Consider the following 13,483-nt stretch of genomic DNA (forward strand, 5'->3'; position numbering starts at 1 on the left):
GGCTCCTCGGCTCGGCTCTGCCAGGACCTGATGCAATCCATTGAAGCCAACAAGTTTGGAGAGAATGTTGAGTTCAATCAATTCAGAACGTCGAGATGGAGCCCAACTCACTCAAGGTATTATTATCTGCTCCTGGATGGCTTGCTCCTGGGAGAGGGGGCCAGCTTGGCACCCCCACACTCCTCACCACACCACACTGACAACTTTCAGCCAAAACTTTTTCACCCTGAGAAAGGAGAATGCCATTTGTTTTATTGTCACATTCCTGCAGTGCTGTATGTATGGGTGTTATGAATTGAGGGCTTGCTGTATCTCCTCACTGTGTCCTTCATGCCATGTACAACCATTGATTGATTAATTAATTTATTATATCCATTTTTTTTTTTTGTTTTTTTTTTTCCCCTCCTGCAGTGGGTCGGCTCACCCTGCGGTCTCCATGGACCTTACATCTTCTACAAGGCTTTTCAGTTCCACCTTGAAGACAGACCAAGGATCCTCTCCCTGGGGGACTTTTTCCTGGTCCGATGCAAGCCAGAGGAGCCTATTTGCATAGCCGAGCTCCAGCTGCTGTGGGAAGAGAGAATCAGCCGGCAACTTTTATCCAGCTCCAAACTTTATTTCCTTCCAGAAGATACCCCCCTGGGTAGGAATAGCGACCACGGCGAGGTGATCACCGTCTTCTAATCCCTTATTTCTGTGTTGTTACTATCCCCCCTCCTCTCCTCTACTTCTGGGCTGCTGCTTCGATCGTACGCTTGCATGGGAGAGATGCACACTGTCAGGGAAGCTGCAGCATTGTAGGTTTTTTTTCTAAAGAGTTCTGCTAATCTGATGGGCTTCAAGCTGTTTGGTGGGATCGCAATTGCTGCTGATCGCTAGTGGTAGGTAATTCGGCTGTACTGTTGGCGACGTTTGGATGGTCATCCAAGTAGCTTCCTCAGCTTTGAGTGCCAGGAACCTACCCCATCTTTGAGTGCCAGGGACCTACCTAAGCTTTGGATGCCAGGATCCTACCCCAGCTTCCTCAGCTTTGGGTGCCAGAGATCTACCTAAGCATTGAGTGCCAGGGATCTACGTAAGCTTTGGGTGCCAAGAACCTACCCCAGCTTTGGGTGCCAGAGATCTACCTAAGCATTGAGTGCCAGGGATCTACGTAAGCTTTGGGTGCCAAGAACCTACCCCAGCTTTGGGTGTCAGAGATCTACCTAAGCATTGAGTGCCAGGGATCTACGTAAGCTTTGGGTGCCAAGAACCTACCCCAGCTTTGGGTGCCAGGGATCTATGTAAGCTTTGGGCACCAAGAACCTACCCCAGCTTCTTCAGCAATGGGTGCCAGGGACCTAGCTAAGGTTTGGGTGCCAGGAACATACTTTAGCTTTGAGTGCCAGAACCTATCCCAGCTTCCTCAGCTTTGAGTGCCAGGAACCTACCTCAGCTTTGAGTGCCAGGAACCTACCCCAGCTTCGTTATCCTCCAGCACCAGGAATCTACCCTAGCCTCCTCAGTTCTAAGTGCCAAGAACCTATCCTCTTTTAGGGTTCCTAACACTCATTAAGGCTAAGGATGCTACTTGGGTGAAGGTCTTCAACATTACAGAACAAGTCCAGTTGAATGTGACTTACTACTATCTATACCACGACCTGGATAAGCAAGAATCTTTACAATTGCTGCTGATTGTCCTGCAAGCTCAAACACCCCCCCTAGGGTGATCGCACGAGACACATCGACAGATCGTTGAATTGTGTGTTCTGTCTTTTTATTTTTGCTGTACTTGGCTTCTAGTGCTGCTTCACTTGATTGACAGCCCTATTAATAGCCTATGTTGGTGTGATTTGTGCACTGTTTTAAAGGATTTCACGTTAGGGCTTTGGTTTATCAGCCCCTGTGTGTTTTATTGCTGATTGCATCCATTACAGCCCCACTGCTTTATTATTGCAGAGCATGATGATATTGTTCCCTTCTCAGTACTGTTGTTTGATATGTTCTAAGAGGGAGGAAATTACGAAATGGAGGCTGAGTGAGATCAAAAGCTTTTTTTTTTTTTTCTTTTGCTGGCAAAGATGTGTTTAATAAAGTGATAAATGACAGGTACCTGAATAAATACATTCAGAATAACTTGCAGATTGGCATGGGTGGGTTGAACAGAAAAAAAAATCTCTATATATATCAGTTAGTAACCAGCACCAACACGTTAAGCATTAACTGCATAATCCCTAACAACGAATCTGATGTCTTTAGATTGTTTATTGAGATGATCGTTTCATTGGATGGTATTTATAACTAATTGCCACTATGTCATCATTTAACTCATTGAGTGCTGTCAACGGCACAATGCAGCTATTTTTTTTTATATATATATATGATCTGGGCATTGAAAGCCCCCCCCCCCCCCCTCCCTTATAACAGCAGAGAGAAAATGTTTGATCTACAGTTGGCATTTTTCAGATAATAGCCCGGATCATCAAAGCATGATCGGTTTACAGTGTATTTTTCCAGATCTGTAATTTCAAGTAGCTCTGCAATTATTGCTGGTTTATTGTACTCCAATGGCTGCAATAGGTTACTGCTGAACTATTTTTACAGTGAGCTAGTACAGCACTCTATTTATAAGAGAATAGATTGCATGCTAAATCATATAAACAGCATTGTTCCAAGGCATTCAGCCTATATCAGATGTTAGATCTCTTGTCCAGAGGCAAAGTCATCCTATTTTTAAGATTTCTGTTTGCTTAAGTCAACCTAATGGGCTTAATTACAGTTTTGTCTTTGGCTGTATTTAAAGCTAGTGTTACGTTACAGATTAATATTACATGTTTTAAATGGCTTCAGCATTCTGAGCTGTGCTTGGCTGCCCCCCTATGCTCACATTTTAATGTCTGCTTGCTTTGTTTCTCATTACTCAAGTTGTTTTTGTGTATCTTTGCTCCTGTCAACAATATCAAGTTGACATTATATTACTTAGGAGGGAAAAAAAAGGTTGTTTAAGAAAAAAAAAAAAAAAAACATTAGCAGGTTGACCTTACTTCTGCCAAGATCTGATCATGTCCCCTCCCCCTGTCTAACTTTCCTGTGCAGCTGTCTACCCCCCTCATCTGCCACCCCCCCCCCCTCCTCTTCTAGTACTTATTATTTGCTTTTCAAATTTATTACTTCAACATGGCTTGTGATCTGGAAAAAGGGGAAGGATTAAATATCAAGAAACCAGTATGAATATCATCCATGTTCTCCTGCCACTTAAAGGAAATGACTCAGCCTTTTTATTAGTGCCTGAGAAGCATCAATAACAAGCTGAACAACAGTTTGACACAATGCAGCGTCGAGATCTCGTTTTAATAGATGAACAATTGTCTGCCATAAATAGATGCCGATCATGTTTTCTGGCTACTGGGCGTTGACATATGTTTTTTTTTCAGGACCTATAATTACCATTTAAATTTTTTTTCTTTTTAGTTTTCATTTCATACCTTCAGGCAGTTAAATGATTTTATTACTCTAAACACATATGGACTTTTTAACACAGCTGTATAAAGAAGGGTGTCCAGTAATTCCTAGCAGCCAATTACTTTACAGAAGTCAGATCAGTGGCAGCTAATTTAAATAGTTGCTATGGGTTACCACACTTTTTGATTTTTTTTTTTTTTTAGTAAAGCAGTGAGGAAATGGGAAGTGCTGTAACCCATAGCAACCAATCAGAAATGATCTCTTGCCTGACATAAAAAAAGGATACCTGGTTGCCATGGGTTACTGTGCCTTCTTGTTTGTTCAATAAAGCAGTGGAATGAGTAATGAGGAAGTGAAGAGTACTGTAACCCATAGCAACCAATCATGAATTTTTTTTTATATAAGATAAACGATTATCTGGCTGTCATGGGTTACTACACTTCTGGCTTGTTCTATAAAGTGCTGCAATGAGTAATGAAGTAGTGAACAAGTGCTGTAACCCATAGCAACCAATCAGGAATCCTTAAATTTTTTATCTAAGATGAACTGATACCTGGTTGCCATGGGTCACTACATTTCTGGCTTGTTGATAAAAAGTTCTGTAACCCATACCAACCAATAAGGAATGTTCTTTATTTTTTTTTTCTTGAAGTAAGTTAAACAGATACCTGGTTTCCATGGGTTTAACACATTCTGTCTTGCTTGGTAAAACAGTCAAAAGAGTAATGAGGAAGTGTAAGTGCTGCAACCCATAGAAACCAATCAGGTTGCATTTTTATTTTGCATTTTAAGATAAATAAATGCTTTATTTTGCATTTTAAGATAAACTGGTCACCATAGTTTACAACACTTTCTGACAACACTTTCTGGTTTGTTTGGTAAAGCGGTGGAAAAAGTTACCCAAAGGAAGAGTTGTAACCCATAGCAACCAATCAGAAATACTTTTTCTTTCCTAATCTAGACAAATTATACCTGGTTGCCATGGGTTACAACACTTTCTGGCTTGCTTGGTAAAGTGGTGGCAAGAGTGATGAGGGCATGAAAAGTCCTCTAATCTATAGCAAGCAATCAGTTAATCAATCCTTTTTTTATTGATCCAAGATAAACTGTCACATGGGGCTGCAGATTATTACACTTCTGGCTTTTTAGTAAAGCAGTAAGAGGAGTCAAGAGGATGGGAAGTGTTATAACCCATAGCAACCAGAGGATGGGAAGTGTTATAACCCATAGCAACCAGAGGATGGGAAGTGTTATAACCCATAGCAACCAGAGGATGGGAAGAGTTATAACCCATAGCAACCAGAGGATGGGAAGCGTTATAACCCATAGCAACCAGAGGATGGGAAGCGTTATAACCCATAGCAACCAGAGGATGGGAAGCGTTATAACCCATAGCAACCAGAGGATGGGGAGCGTTATAACCCATAGCAACCAGAGGATGGGGAGCGTTATAACCCATAGCAACCAGAGGATGGGGAGCGTTATAACCCATAGCAACCAGAGGATGGGAAGCGTTATAACCCATAGCAACCAGAGGATGGGAAGCGTTATAACCCATAGCAACCAGAGGATGGGGAGCGTTATAACCCATAGCAACCAGAGGATGGAATGTGTTATAACCCATAGCAACCAGAGGATGGGAAGCGTTATAACCCATAGCAACCAGAGGATGGGAAGCGTTATAACCCATAGCAACCAGAGGATGGGAAGCGTTATAACCCATAGCAACCAGAGGATGGGGAGCGTTATAACCCATAGCAACCAGAGGATGGAATGTGTTATAACCCATAGCAACCAGAGGATGGGAAGCGTTATAACCCATAGCAACCAGAGGATGGGAAGCGTTATAACCCATAGCAACCAGAGGATGGGAAGCATTATAACCCATAGCAACCAGAGGATGGGAAGCGTTATAACCCATAGCAACCAGAGGATGGGAAGCGTTATAACTCATAGCAACCATTCAGGGATCCTTTCTTTCCTTATCAAGACAACCCAATAATGTGTTTTCATGGATTTCTGCACTTTTTGGCTTGTTCAGTAAAGTAGTAGAAAGAGTAACAAGGAAGTATAACACTGTTGTTACCCATACCAACCAATAAGTAGGTGTTGTAACCTATAGCAACCAATCAGAACTGATTTTGTAATATCTGATCTGAGTACAATATATTGATGCATGGTTGCTATGAATCGCTGAACTTTGCACCTCCATATTGAATTGGCTAGTATTGTTCCCAGCTGTATGAAATCATGCTGTTCAAACGTATAGATATATGTATATATTTTTTTTTTAATGATTAAGCCTGAATGATTCACATTGACTGGTTGAAATGACTTCCCGGCATTTTGAGCAACGATGCGAAGGTTTGCTTATGTTGTGCTGCATAATATTGATAAATAATTGAAACAGGTAGAAAGTTTCCTAATGCAGTTGTGCTTTACACCCGGCTGATGTCATTTCCCCTCTGGCCTCAGTCATTCATTATCAGGATAGCAGAAGCAACAGAATTCAGTGTGACTTCATTGGCAGCGAGCCTACAGAAACGAGCAGTGAGAGCCAGAGCCTAGAGAGGGCAACATTACACTCCCATGTTCAAACACACTTTGTTTTCACTTGCTCCATTAACTTGTTTATATACAGCCGCATCCATTTATTATTGATTTGCATCATTCTGCAGGTTTTTACATACTCCCCTAACTAGTTGCAGGCGAAAACATAAATATTGACTTCATAGTACTAATCTTTGCTCTTTGTGTTTTAATAGCTGCTAATCCCAGGAATGGGGATGGAGGTCATGTTTGCTTTGATAATGGGGTCTCTGTAGTTTATCTTTATGGTGCCTGTGCTAATTTTAGGTTTTGTCGTTTAAATGCCCTTGGAAAAATAATAGCTTGGTGATGGGTGGGTTAGATCTTGGTGCTCGTGTACTGTTGGTGAAATGTGTTATCAAACTGATTACACAATACATGTGTGTTGTGCAAGGAGGAGTAGTGTAACCCGGCTATTTTAATGTATTAACTGAAGATCTGCAACAGGTTGTGGTTTGTAAAAATACTCAACGGCTGGAAGCTGAACAGACCGCTTTATTATCTCTCAGCAATTTTATGTAGTCTGGAGTAAGATGACATTGGGTTGCTATCAGTTCTGACTTGGGTTGTTACTGTTACCAAGGGGTATTGCTTGGTTGCTGCAGCTTAAAGAGACCCTGTCACCAACTTACAAAAACCAAGTGCTTTAACCACTTCCAGTCCGGACACTTTTACCCCCTTCCTGTCCAGGGCAATTTTCAGCTTTCAGCGCTATCACACTTTGAATGACAAATGCGCGGTCATGCAACACTGTACCCATATGAATTTTTTACCATTTTTTTGAGACAGATAAAACCTTATTTTGGTGGTATTTATTCACCGCTGGGATTTTTATTTTTTTTGCTATGTAAATGAAAATGTCCAAAAAATTTGAAAAAAAGTGTTTTTCTTATAACATTTTGCAAATAATATTTCATCATAGATCTTGGCCAAAATGTATTCCGTTATCTTTTTAGTAAAAAAAAAAACAAATAAGCCAAATTAGTTTATAACCAAAAATTATAATTTTTAAACATTTTTTTTTTTTTACATTTTTATTTTTTTTATATTTATTTTATTATTTTATTTTTTTTACATACTGTCACCCTAGCAGTACAATGTCACCATGGTGACACTGTACTACTTTTGGGGGGGGGGGGTGAGAAAGAGATTTTTTTTTTTTTTTTTACACTGATTGCTTTTACACCCATATAGGATGTAAAAGCAATCATTTCTCTTTCTCTCTGTCTGCATTCTTGCAACCATTGAGAACTATTGAGTGAGCTGTGATTGGTCACAGCTTGTCACATGGTACAAGGCTGTTGTGAATAGCCTTGTACCATGTGACCTCTGTGATCATTCACAGATTTCACACGTAGTAAGCAATGATGTCACAAGTGACATCTTACTTACTACTTTGCATGTGATCACTGATTGGCCAATCAGTGATCACATGATCGGGACCTCGTACAGAGGTCCCGTCTGATCGGTGTTTCACTGTGTCCGGAGGACACAGCGGGCACGGGTTAGCGGTGCTGCGCGCTCCCGAGGAGCGCGCACAAGCAGGGTGTGGGGGGGCCGTTTATAAACAGCCACCCGACCCTGCAGTGCCACCGTCCGGCCTTTTATATACAGCAGCCGGTCGGGAGGTGGTTAAGTGCTTCCAGTGTTTTCCCTGTTCTTAAATTATGGATTACTTTTATTCACTTGCAATGTGCCTTTTATACTTGATAGAAAATTTGACTACTGCAGGAAGAGTCTGTTCCTTAGCACAGCCCCCTCCCTCCTTGCTTGTTACTCTTCTTCTGAGAGTGTGTAATTACTGTCTGTGCTGGCCCAGCTCCTCAATCTTCCTACTCCTTCAGTTCCCTACATAAGCCTTTGTGTAGCTGGGAAAGCTGAGGCCACATTCACACCTGAACATTTTGTTACTCGATATGTATGGCCCAAAGCATATCAGTGCTGAAGTTAAGAAATCCCATTATGCTCAATAGCCACCCTCACAACTGAGTGCAGTGTCACCTGTTACCTGAAGCTAGAATAAGAATGAGCTGTGTTTGGGACACAATTCTGCATCTTTTGCCCCATAGACTTTAAATTGGTAGTAAGCTGTCACAAAAAAAAAACAAATTGGACCTCTGCAGGTTTAATGCAGCACATACTAGAACATTATGACAGACTTACCTGGACATCTTCACCCGGTTTTCCTTCCAGGTTCACAGACTCCAGCTGTATGACTGGCTGATGCCCCAGGACAGAGCTCTGAAGGTACAGTTTTGGAGATATTCACTGTACCTAAGCTTTATTATAGGCTTACCTGTAGATACAAGTTTAATTCCTCTTTGAGAGTGGTTTGGATGCAGAGCAATTTTTACATGCTTTACACATGTTTTAGATGTGCTCCCATTGGCTTCTATTAGACCATTCGTTTCCATGAAAGCACATCAAAGTCTTGCATGCAGCATCTTTGATGTGCAGTCTAAAAGAAGTCAATGGGAAGTGCATGTAAAACCAGACAGTCGTGCTGCGGCCAAACCACAGCACTCTAGCGTGAGTCTGCTTTAATGGGAACACCTGAAAAAATGGGTGGAGCTTCAGCGTGTGACGTCACCTTGTTCTGGAGGTACGGCGGTCATCTTTCTGGTTGGAAATTTTATGTTCAATGCTGGTAACCATTCATATTGATGTACGTGGAACTTGCATTAAATTGATTTGTTTTAATATCAAAATACTACACTATGAGTGGTCTTCTTTTTTATATTCCTCATCTGATTACTGGATGGGAGTCTTTTTTATGGCCTTTTAAGGATTTCATGAAAGGAAGAGTGAATCTTATCCTGGGGAGGATTGTCAGCTTCATCATCTGCACTATTGATCCCTCTTTTGGGCTACTTTTATTGACCGGTGTGTTTCGGTCAGAACGTCCAGTAAGGGGCTTGTTCATTCGGGTGCCTTGGTGATGGTGGACCGTGCTGAACTCCTCTTTGTGCAATTTATCCAAACCTATTTTGATTATTTGGACTTTGATTATTTATTGTGGTATAGATTAGCGCTGCATTTTTCATTGTATATAACCTGAAAAAATGTGTTCATACTTTGTTTTTCAGGCCCTCCCTTTTAAGTCTATGGGGCCAAAAACATGCAGTTTTGTTGCTGTACTACACGATGTGCAAACAAATGTGCAAAAAAAGAATTTCCTGAATACTCTCACAGCAGTGTGAATGGAGACCAAGGCTGGCCATGCATTTATACAATTTTCTTTAGAAAATTGCTTTAGATTTACCAAAAACCATATAATACGAGGTCAAACCTAAACAACACTTTCAATTGTATCCAATTAAGCATGCCCTTGCACTACATAGTTGAAGGTAAATCTAAAGGAATTGGGCAGAAAATTGTATAGTGTATGGCCAGGCTAAGTCTACTGGGAATGCTGACTAGGCATGAACTCAGGTGTGTTTGTATCCTAGTCCGCACCCACCCAAGAGATGCACGCCCCTTGTATACTTGTGGCTGAGCGGCGGGAAATGCTTTGGTGGCTTATTATTGGCCAAGGACAGTGACAGCTTTCTGGCAGGATCAAAACGCACCTGAACTCATTCCTACTGTTGACATCACATGCATGAAGGTGTCCGGCAGCAGACTCTGGGCTCTTAGATTTCTACACAAGGGGGGGGGGGGGTTTTACAGATCGCAAAAAAAAAATTACATTCACATAATCTTATGGGAAGATTACTGTTGAATTGAATGGTCTGGTGTCAGGGCCTCTTTATTGTTTTAACAGTGGTTGCTATAGGATATTGCAGTTTGATTAACATCAGTCATTATTTCTTATTGATTGTATAAACAGAGAACGTGGCCAGCTGGAAGGTAATTCATGTGTTAAAAATAATTATCTTGTATCTGTTTCCTAGTTTAAAAAACCATTTTGATCATCGCAAGCCTACAAGCTTTACATCCGTTACTGTTGATATGTGGTATACATTGTTTAATTTTAAGTGTAATTAAATATTAATAAGTAACCTGGCATATGTTACACTAGGCTGCCAATTTCTGTTTCTACTCACTGACATTATAAGTGTTTATACTTGGCCTTCTATCAGTTTGAAATTTCATTTGGCAGTATATGTTGCCTTGGGAACAATAATTACCTCATAAGCCATCAGCATGAGTGATCTATGAGCTCACTGCTTTCTAAAACCTACAAAGCATTGTGTAATGTGCAGAAAAAGAACTTCTCATTCATGAGCCGGTTCTGGTTTGGGTTTGCAGTTTTATAGGTAACAGGAGTTGAAATTTACACTGAGAGCTGTGCTTTGGCATAATTATGTTTATTCTAATTCTACCCATAAGTACAGTTCATGTTATGTTTTGTTACCTAGTAAATGGGTGTTAGAAGGATTCATATATATACCACTTTTATTTTCTTTATGTATAATCCATTCAATTAGGAAAAAAAATAGCCATTATGAAGCCTAATAATGTATCTGTTATTTTTTTGACATCAGAAAAAAAAGTTAATTATAAGCCTGATTATTTTTTCAAAACACATTGTAGAATTGTAAATGTTATGTGCAGTACATATCTTTAATATCTTTTATATCTATAAATACCTCTAACTTAATTCCTGTATGCATTGCTTACACAGATTTTCAGTCCCTGAGTTCACATCCTTTTTTAGCTTTGCCACTGGCAGGTATATATTATAATAAGGTCTGTAAGAAGAGAATGCTGCAGAAAGGCACACAGGTACCAGCAGGGAGCAACCTAATAAAGGGGTTTCATGCTACCTGTTCATTCTGGGCACATTCCACTTGAGTAATTTGGAGCACAAATATTTTATGTTCTGTAGGAAAGCCAGTTAAAAACAATTTCATGGCTTCTTTGTGCTTCCCATTTTTAAACTGGCCTTTTCATTAAGGGCTAATTTATACCAGCGAGTGGGGCTGATTGCTTGACTGGTGCTGCTTACTGGGAGACACAGTGCCGATGCACCTGTCTGGTTTACTTTTTTTTTTCACAGAACTTTATTGAAAAGTAAAAATGACAGTTTTATTCACCGCAACAAAATGAACTACATGCGTTTTTAGCGTACACCACAGCAACGTTGGTGTGGGAAATTACAGCACAGGAAACAAGGCATTTTGTGTAGCCTCAAATCTGGTGTGAACAAACCCTAACTTTACAAGTCTCCATTAAGTAATTCCTGACATGGCACAATATAATGTTTCCTAAACACTCCTTGAACTCCTGAACATAAAGTTCATTTTTAAAAGCAGTCATTGAGCTCTAGGAAGGGATTTTTGCCTAGGCTGAGATTAGGTCATCAGGAGGAAGCATTTTTTTGTCTTTAACTATTGAGCACACTATATGGCCAAAAGTATTTGTCAGCCTGCCTTTACATGCAGATTAACTTTAATGGCATCTTAGACTTAGTCTGTAGGGTTCAATATTGAGTTGGCCCACTCTTTGCAGCTATAACAGCTTCAACTCTTCTGGGAAGGCTGTCCACAAGGTTTTAGGAGTGTGTCTATGAGAATGTTTGTTTAACCATTCTTCCAGAGGCACATTTGAGAGGTCAGGCACTGATGTCGGACAAGAAGGCCTGGCTCGCAGTCTGCATTCTTATTCATCCCAAAGGTGTTCTATCAGGTTGAGGTCAGGATTTTTGCAGGCCAGTTAAGTTCCTCCACCCCAAACTCACTCATCCATGTGTTTATGGATCTTGTTTTGTGCACTGGTGCGCAGTCATGTTGGAACAGGAAGGTACCATTCCCAAACTGTTCCCACAAAGTTGGGAGCATGAAATTGTCCAAAATGTCTTGGTATGCTGACGCCTTAAGAGTTCCCTTCACTGGAACTAAGGGGCCAAGCCCAACTCCTGAAAAACAACCCCACACCATAATCCCTCCGCCATCACACTTGGCACAATGCAGTCAGGCAAGTACCATTTTCCTGGCAACCGCCAAACCCAGGCATGTCCATCAGATTGCCAGCCAGAGAAGCGTGATTCGTCACTCCAGAGAACACGTCTCCACTGTATGATTTTGGCATCTCTGTCCAAAAACAAGATGCTCACCTTGCATAGTACCTAAATAAAGATGGTACTGTCCGTTATTATTATTATTATTATTATACAGGATTTATATAGCACCAACAGTTTGCTCAGAGCTTTACAATATAATGGGAGACAATACAGCAACAATACAGTTCAATACAAGAGGGATGTGAGGGCCCTGCTCTTTGGAGCTTACAATCTAGGAACTGACCTGAAGTTAGTTACAGGCATTGGTTGGGGGAAGGGGGGGTAAAATTTTACTCTAAGAGGTAATAAATGGCTAAATATTTGGATCTGTAAGTACAAATGCATTAGGGTTATGGTAAAAACATGCCTATTGCTTTATGCTAAAGGAATGCACACCAGTGCGTAAAACCATGTGGTGCATGCTTTGCCTATTTTGAATGGTACCTTAACACACCTGCGTAGAGCACTGAAATCTATTTCCATTCTAGTGCACCACAATGCATAAAAGTAAACCATCTGTGTGCAGCATTGAGAATTGTATGTCTGTGTGTTTTGGTGCGTTGGCAGCACTTGTGTGAATGGGCCCTTTTTATGTTACTTAGTATACATTCATTTGAAATGAAAAAAAAAATGTTACTTGGTCTTCTTTAATGTATGTAATTATGCTGACAACTAATTAAGATACAATTATTGTTGTTTTTTTATATATAAATTTCGAATGTCACAACTCCTTACACATTGATTAGTATATACCACAAAACCATACCATTCATCCAATCATCTGGACAGGTTTATGGCTCTGTCACTTTATATTTGCTTGTAATTGTTTTATGAAGTACAGTTGGATTTTATGTGGTTGCAGACCACAGGTTTCACAATCTAAGATTACATATATTGACTGACTACTAGTTCAGTGCTTACTAGCAGCTGACGTTGAGGATGTTTTATATGTCCCCATTTTGAGAAGAATGAGCTGCGGAAAGTCCCCCACCACTTACTGTAACTAAAATAGTCTGTGATGCTTAACTAGTCTTTTCAAATAAATATTGTAATCTAAACCTATGTTATGCAGGCTGGGAACTAAAAATGTTCTAATTGTGTCTTTTAAATAAGCATAGATTGAATTAATGAGAGCATATTTTGCCATTCAGTTGCTTAGTTACAAAGTAGTATTCCTCAGTTCATGTGAGATAAATTGGCTCTTTTATGCTGCAAGCCCCCTAAACATAATGACTATATTGCTTTAGAGAATGAATATGTAGATTGTACCTTATTTTAATAATGCTCACACTTAAAGAAGTACATCGTGATTTTGCAGTGCTGAATGTCACTAATTGAAGCGTCTGTGCATTGTAATAACTTGCACTGCAAGTTATAGTTGGTTGACATATACTGTATGATAAGTAAAGCTTTAGAGTTTTGTTTATGCTGCAAATTTAATTTGAAATG

The 13,483-nt window shown here is 40.3% G+C and overlaps 1 protein-coding gene across 1 annotated transcript in view; it reads left to right on the forward strand.

Annotated features, from left to right (window-relative positions):
* The window catches only part of ARID5B (AT-rich interaction domain 5B), a 392,920-nt gene that overhangs the window by 142 nt on the left and 379,295 nt on the right, over positions 1–13,483 (forward strand). Inside the window, exons 1-2 of the mRNA XM_089683203.1 lie at positions 1–116; positions 412–666. The exon at positions 1–116 is cut by the window's left edge and continues 142 nt beyond it. Of these exons, the coding sequence (XP_089539329.1) occupies positions 96–116; positions 412–666 (276 nt within the window). The 5' untranslated portion in view covers positions 1–95. The remainder of the gene's footprint in view (positions 117–411; positions 667–13,483) is intronic.

This window comes from Staurois parvus, unplaced genomic scaffold (assembly GCF_062004578.1).
Source record: "Staurois parvus isolate SC_StPar_1 unplaced genomic scaffold, SC_StPar_1.0 ptg000303l, whole genome shotgun sequence".
NCBI classification, from domain to species: domain Eukaryota; kingdom Metazoa; phylum Chordata; class Amphibia; order Anura; family Ranidae; genus Staurois; species Staurois parvus.